At 46.3% G+C, this 7,500-nt stretch overlaps 1 protein-coding gene across 1 annotated transcript in view; it reads left to right on the forward strand.

Moving 5' to 3' along the window:
• adamtsl3 (ADAMTS-like 3) overlaps window positions 1-7,500 on the forward strand; it is a gene marked incomplete at both ends in the record, with an annotated part of 127,974 nt that overhangs the window by 95,347 nt on the left and 25,127 nt on the right. Inside the window, 3 exons of the mRNA XM_080539707.1 lie at window positions 1,131-1,426; window positions 2,198-2,327; window positions 7,191-7,401. Coding sequence (XP_080395833.1) covers window positions 1,131-1,426; window positions 2,198-2,327; window positions 7,191-7,401 — 637 coding nt within the window. The remainder of the gene's footprint in view (window positions 1-1,130; window positions 1,427-2,197; window positions 2,328-7,190; window positions 7,402-7,500) is intronic.

The raw sequence follows: 7,500 nt of genomic DNA on the forward strand, positions 1-7,500 counted from the left end.
ATTATGTAAATTGGGTACTGTGCGTGGAGGATTTTTGGCTTGTGAGTTCTCTCGCTCTTTCCTTCAATCTCTCTCCCTATTTTTTCTCCCTTGCACTCCATCTCGTTCTATCTCTCTCTCTCCATCTCTCATTCTCTCTCTTTTTCTCTCTCCCTCTCCAACGCTCTCTCTCTCTCTCCTTCCCCCTCCTCTCTCTCTGTCTCTCTGTCTCTCTTTCCATCTCTGCGTGTGGATATACTATACATTTCAGTGCAGACTGTCGTTCTTCATAAGAAATCACATGCATTTTCATGCACATACACGCAAGACTGGTATTTCACTCAACACTGGCGCAATAACCATGTCCTATCTATTTTGATTCGACCACAACTTTTAACTACTTGTTTTCCCCCCTGAACCCATAAGACGTAAGGCTGAAGGCGTGGATATATTTATCGCTCCTGGTCGATGCGGTGAAAAGTAACTCTGTCTTTTTAAATCAGTCCTTCGGCCAGCAGCCGGAGGTAACGTGTTTGAAAGAAATAAAGTATAAAAATGAGTGAAGGGTAACGTATCCGTTAGGTTGGGTTAAGCCAAAAGGTGACTAGGGTTCAGTGTCAGCTTACCTCTTACACACACACACACACACACACGCACACACACACGCAGGCACGCACACGCACGCACGCAGGCACGCACGCGCACGCAGGCACGCACGCACGCACGCACACACACACACACACACACACAGTGTCCAGGGTCCAGTGTTAGCTCACCTGACACCAGCCACAGCTGTTCTCACTGGGGGGAACTAGGAGACTGACAGCCCTGGAAGGTTCACTCTGTGTTTTACTCTCCGCTACATGGCTATTTCCATATTTCCATAACAACTCCTCATGTTGCTGACCGTATCATGGGTTTAGTATGGTAAGCCTCCAGGTTAAAAAAAAAGAAAATATTTATTTTCTCTTGATTGTGAACTGGGACTGGTTTTTGCAATTGCATCGCCTTTTTGGGATTACATGCAGATGATGGAGGGAAGAAATGAGGAGATGAGGAGAGGAATGAGGAGACAGAGTCACTTCTTTAGACTGTTGAGATGATGAGATTCCCTCCTCCTTCCCTTGCCCTCCCTCTCTCCATGGGTTCAGGTTCATCCCAGAGCCGTGGTCTCCCTGCAGCGCCACCTGTGGACCGGGGAAGCAGTCACGCGGGGTGAAGTGTAGGGTGCTGCTCTCCTTCACCCAGACGGAGGTGGACCTTCCCGAGGAAGAGTGTGGGGAGGAGAAGCCCCTGCTGGAGAGGGCCTGTAGCGGGGGGCCGTGTAGCGGGGACCCAGGCTTCTTCCCGGGCCTCCAGGACCCTACAGGACCTCACACCCAGGGAGAGGAGCTCCACCACTGGGACTACCGGGGCTTCAGTGTCTGCTCAGCGAGCTGTGCTGCAGGTGAGAGGAAGCATCAGGTCACATGATCCAGTCTGGACAACTACAGACATGATCCAGTCTGTCCAACTACAGACATGATCCAGTCTGTCCAACTACAGACATGATCCAGTCTGGACAACTACAGACATGATCCAGTCTGGACAACTACAGCCTGTCTGTTCATTGAACAGGGACTAGGACCCCAAGCTCCCATTATTATTAGCTTTATTATATTTTTTATTATTTAATGATTAATTTTTATTATATATGTATATGTTTTATTATTATTATTACTATTTTTATTATTAATAATAATATTGTTTATTATTATTATTATTATTATTATTATTATTATTATTATTATTATTATTGTTATCATTGAAGCTGGCCCTAATTTATAATGATGTTGAGTATAATAATAATACAAAATAATGTGTTTTATTAAGTTCTGTTTACTGTATACTGTAATTACAGTTAATGAAAGATACAAGATACAGATATACAAACAAATCAATTAACTATGACCATCTTAGATAGCTGTGGGTTTCATATTTATTATATTAGACCATGGGCTGGTCATAGACTCATGCATACATTTACATTTACATTTACATTTACATACACGCATTATTGTTCCCGGAGTGTCCCTGTGTGACTGCTGAAACTCTATCCTGTGGTTCATGGGACAGGGAAAAGTCTTATTTGCCTCTCTTACTCTGCATCTTTAACCCCCCTCCTTCCCTCCCCTCCTCTATCTCTCATTCTCCACAACCCCGCCCCCCTCTCCCCCAGGTAAGCAGACAGCGATAGTGAGGTGTGTGAACAGGGCGCGAGGGGAGGAGGTGGACGACTCTCTCTGTGACCGCTCCAGCAGACCCCCTGTCATGATTCGCATCTGCAACCATGAGCCGTGCCCCCCAAGGTGAGCATCTAGCACTCTGAAACCCAATCAGCCTGCAAATGAACAGAGAGACACAACAGGGAAGGCTCTAGGATGGATCGTTTTAAAGGACTTTAAAGGACCATCCCTGAACTCTGAACACATAATGGAACAAGACATGATTTAGAAATAGGTGGGCTATCTCCATAGGGACTTCCTGATTGGACAGAGGAAGTCACATGATCAGAACCACAAAGTGGGCTTTTTTCCTTGGTTAGCGTCTGTCCTTAAAGGAGAGTTCAAGGGCCTATTCTGAAAGGTCTTTCTTCGTTTACACACCCATCCTCTCCTTCTAAAAATGCATCAGAGGAGACGGTCAGATGGGAGCGTCTTCGCCTCCAATTAGTTTTGAGTAGCATAGAGGATGGGAGGATCTTCGCCTCCAATTAGTTTTGAGTAGGATAGAGGATGGGAGGAATCAAGGAATTACTTTTCAGATTTTGTCATTGTGTCCCAGAATATTTTGGGGAATGGCATTGGTGACACAGGAACAGGATGTATGTACTGCTGTTTGAGCCAATCAAGCGCCAGACTAAGAACTCTGAGCCTGCTAGTGCCAATTAGTATCATCTGACCTCACTCAGGGCCAGAGGCCAATCAGAACGGCTCATTTGCATTCTCCCTGCTAAACTAATCACAGACTCTGGCAGGAAGTCTGCTCCCGTGCCTTGATACCCACAAATTAAAATACCCGCCACTTACATCGTCTCCGTGGTTTCTCATCATCGCCTTGGTTACAGTGGTTCACCGAAGGCGAACATTCCATGTCACCTGGGATGTTTGTTGATAAGAGCCAATCGGATGTTTCTGTTCCCGTAACAACATCCTGTTTTTCCCTGTTTTCCTGCCAAGGTAAACAGGTTTCAACCACAGCCGGTCCTCTCGACCGTGGCCCCTAAACAGAAACCTTACTCTCTTGGCCTTATTTCTGGATCTCTGTGTTTGATACCATTCCTGATTCCATTCCATGCATTACAATGAGCCAATCCTCCGATGTCTGCCTCCACCAACCTCCCCGGTTTTGTTTATTTCCTAGCATCAGACGTAGATTGCAGGCAGCACACCAGAATAACTTTGAGAGTCAATGGAAGTTCATTTTCTGGTCCGATGTCATTTGAACAAGAGAGGAAAAGGTCCCAGAACATCAAACACACATAAACTCTGAACCAGGACTGCGAGAGATAAGGATCGCAATCCATAGAATTAGTGGCACTAATTTGTAACATACACAAGAAGCAGGTGGTTCCAATATTACTGGCATCCTCTGAAGTTGTTATTTGTTCTCTCATGTTATGAAATCATTGATGTCTCAGCCCTGCATACAATCTGGGGTATAGCCGTTAGAATGAACCGCAAGTTCAAAACATTAATAATGTTTTCTCCAATGTTAGAGGAACTTGGAAATGAGGTCCATAGTTGAAATTGAAGTGAGGATCAACAGAGTCTGTTTTCCATGATGGAGTCAAAGTTCCGATAAGCAGCGTATTGTTTTCCTCACAAAATGAATAATAATGCAGTTTGAGAGGAGTTTTAGGGGGGAGAGAGAGAAATGGAGGCTTCTGAGTTCAGAACACCAGAGGCCTTATTCAGAAGGAATATGCAACATTCCGGCACCGCATTCAGACAGAAATACACTCTGTACAACAGGCACCCCCTCACGGGAAATAAGGAATAATTTTGATGGTATGTTTTGAAGCGCTATACACCACATCTCTGTCTGCAGCTTTCTTCCTTTTCGCTGCACGGGCAGGACTGCCCTAGAGTCAGGAGGCTTAGGCTGGCATAGAGGCAGGAGAGCCCTAGAGACAGTAAGCTGGCATCGCGGGCAGGAGTGTGTGGAAGGCTGGCATGGAGGGAGGACTGCCTGAGAGACAGTAGGCTGGCATGAACGCAGGAGTTTTTTGTGGGTACCAGTGCCTGCCAGGCCAGCCACTTATTTGTGTCCCTGGTCCTGGTCCTGGTCCTGGTCCTGGTCCAGGTTCTGGTATGTGTCCTGGATATATGTCCTGGGCTCTGCCTCTGGGAAAAGGATTAGCTTGGCTCTATTAATACACATCACCACATAAACTACTGCACACACGTCAAGGACAAGCGTGCATATGTGGTAGTGTACTTTAACACTGTACTGTACATGCCTAGGAGGATTAAGCACGTTGGGTGTCCTCCGATTATTGTTTTAGTTCAGAAATGGGTAGAGCAGTGTTGGTAGGTAGAGCAGTGTTGGGGAAGCTATTCTGGAAATGTAGTTCACTTGTTTACAAATCACACTAGGCACACTAAGGCGCACGCCATGTCATTGCAGAGTCCCTTAGTATAGTATTTATATAATAATAATAATACATTATATAGCGCTTTTTTAGACACTCAAAGACGCTTTACAAACTGAAAAGATTGAGTAGTAAAAATAAAAATAAACCAAAAAATAAATAAAAGGAAGTATAGGGGTCTAATTAATTTTTTGATTAATAAATCTAAGTGTCTTTGTAGGACAATCTACTCTGTATACTGCAAGTATATGCATATATACTGTATATATGTATATTATTTGTTATTACGAAGAGGCCACTGTTCAAATAGGACTGTTTTTATTCCAATCTCAAATGAGATTAGAAGAAGTGAAGGAGATGTTTAACAGCAGTTGGAAGATGTAGATCCTCTCACGGCAGGAGGACTGGCGGACCTGCCAGAACCGGTCATTTCATCTGAAATCAGAACCTTTTCATTATTAATGTTGCTAACAGTGGCGGGCCATAACAGGACAGTTTAAGGCTAAAAGTCATGGAGTGGTGTTCATGCTGTTTTGATGCTGTACAGTACACAAGGATCCAGCCAGCGCTTGGGAGGGAGGGGGAGGCAAGAAACTGGTTTGTGTTCAAGAAACAAACTCTGATTGGTTCTAAATGGCTTGTCAGCCAGTTCTCTCGTAAAAGGGAACAGTTGATGAGAGTTGTACTCAATGCACACCGTGCGCGAGCACGCACGCACGCACATCCGCAAGCACACACACGCGCGCGCAGCACAGATTGTTTTTCCAATAACTGTCCCATTGCCAAAGACAGCAGGACAGCTGGCTCCGTGGACCTCTGCTCTGCTCGCGTTCAGGAAAAACTGATGTTGATTAAGAAACGATAGAGTTCTATTTAACTTTAATAAGAGCTGTGTTTTATCGTCACGCATAAAAACAGACACGATTTGAAACGGAATAACTTTGAATATTTAACGTTTCTTTTACCCGTTTTTGACTGCGGGGGCTATTTTGAGCTCTCGATAGCTGTGCTGTGGTTTCATAACGATGATGGTTATTGCTGCAGAGTAGGGAGAAAAAAGTTCTCAGAGATGCATACTTCACTCATGACAGTGTTGTGTCCCAGTGGGCATTTGCACTGTCTCTCTGGTATTGTTTAGCCTCGAAAATAGATCACATAAATAGATTTGGTTGTTTCCTGCTTTGGGGCTTTTCCTGTTAGATGTTTGGAAGGAGGAGGATTTATCTGACAGTATAGTGTATAGATCAGCGGAGGCTGGTGGAGGTAGACATCGGAGGACGGGGCTCATTGTAACCAATGGAACGAATGGAATGAGGAATGGCCTCAAACACATCCTTCATTAGATTAAATCCATCACGATGATGAGCCTCGTCTTCCGATGTCTACCTCCACACTAGCCTCCTCAGGAGCAGATGTAGGGTACAATGTGTTGCTCCGTTCAGAGAGAGAGAGAGAGAGAAAGAGAGAGAGAGACAGAGAGAGAGAGAGTGATGGAGAGGGAGAGAAAGAGCGTGTTCAGGGAGCAGCTGCAAGGTGCATGCTCCCTGCGCTACACACTCCTCTACTCGGAGACTCCCGCACTCCCACCTCTGTGCTGCTTCAGACCCTAGGGGGACCGATGTCCTGAGAACACAGAAGAGTGTGTCATCGGCTCCCCGGTGAGTCTGATGGAGCGGTGGTTCTACACCTCCCTCAGCAGAACTCCCTGAACGGGCCTGTGCTGCCTAGTGGTGGGGGCCGGTGCCATCTTCATAAACGCCCCTGTGGGAAAAGATAACCATCTGTTCTCACTTTCTTCTTCCGCTGTTTGATGTTGTGTGTGTGTGTGTGTGTGTGTGTGTGTGTGTGTGTGTGTGCGTGCGTGCGTGCGTGCGTGCGTGCGTGCGTGCGTGCGTGCGTGCGTGCGTGCGTGCGTGCGTGCGTGCGTGCGTGCGTGCGTTTGAAAGAAAGAATGCATTTTTCCTTTCAACATTTATGCGGTGTGTTCTAGTCATTCCTGGCCAATTTGTAAGCTACTGGACCTATGGTATCTGTGTTGACAGATGATAATAATAATAATGGTAAAACTACAGTACCAATAAAGCCTTTGTGATGTCAGACGACACCTATGAACTGTGAATTGATGCAGTCACTTCTCATGTAAGAGACAATCATTCAGCTGTCTCTCTCTCTCTCTCTCTCTCTCTCTCTGTCTCTCTCTCTCTCTCTCTCTCTCTCTCTCTGTCTCTCTCTCTCTCTCTCACTGTCTGTTTCTCTCTCTCTGTGTCTCTCTCTCTCACTCTCTCTCTCACTGTCTCTCTCTCACTGTCTCTCTCTCTCTCTGTCTCTGTCTCTGTCTCTCTCTCTCTCACTCTCTCTCACTCTATCTCTCTCTCTCTCTGTCTCTCTCTCTCTCACTGTCTCTCTCTCACTGTGTCTCTCTCTCTCACTGTGTCTCTCTCTCTCTCTGTCTCTCTCTCTCTCTCTCTCACTGTCTCTCTCTCTCTCTCTCTCTCTCTCTCTCTCTCTCTCTCTCTCTCTCTCTCTCACTGTCTCTGTCTCTCTCTCTCTCACTGGCTGTCTCTCTCTCTCTCTCCAGGTGGGAGGTGACTGCGTGGACGCCCTGCTCTTCGTCCTGTGGTGTGGGGATCCAGACCAGGAGCGTCTACTGCATGCGCATGCTCTCTGTGGAGCGGCAGGATAGCGTGAGTGTGTCAGAGGAGGAGTGCAGAGAGTTCAAACCCGCCATCCTACAGCCCTGCAACCAGGTGGACTGTCCCCCCGCCTGGGAGACTGAAGCGTGGCAGGAGGTGAGACTGTGTCTACATGGACGGATGGATAGAAGGATGGACGAGCAAGTGGATGAACAATTGGTTGGATGAATGAATGAATGAATGAATGAATGGATG

Source organism: Nansenia antarctica (assembly GCF_963989245.1).
Source record: "Nansenia antarctica genome assembly, chromosome: 9".
Lineage (NCBI taxonomy): Eukaryota > Metazoa > Chordata > Actinopteri > Argentiniformes > Microstomatidae > Nansenia > Nansenia antarctica.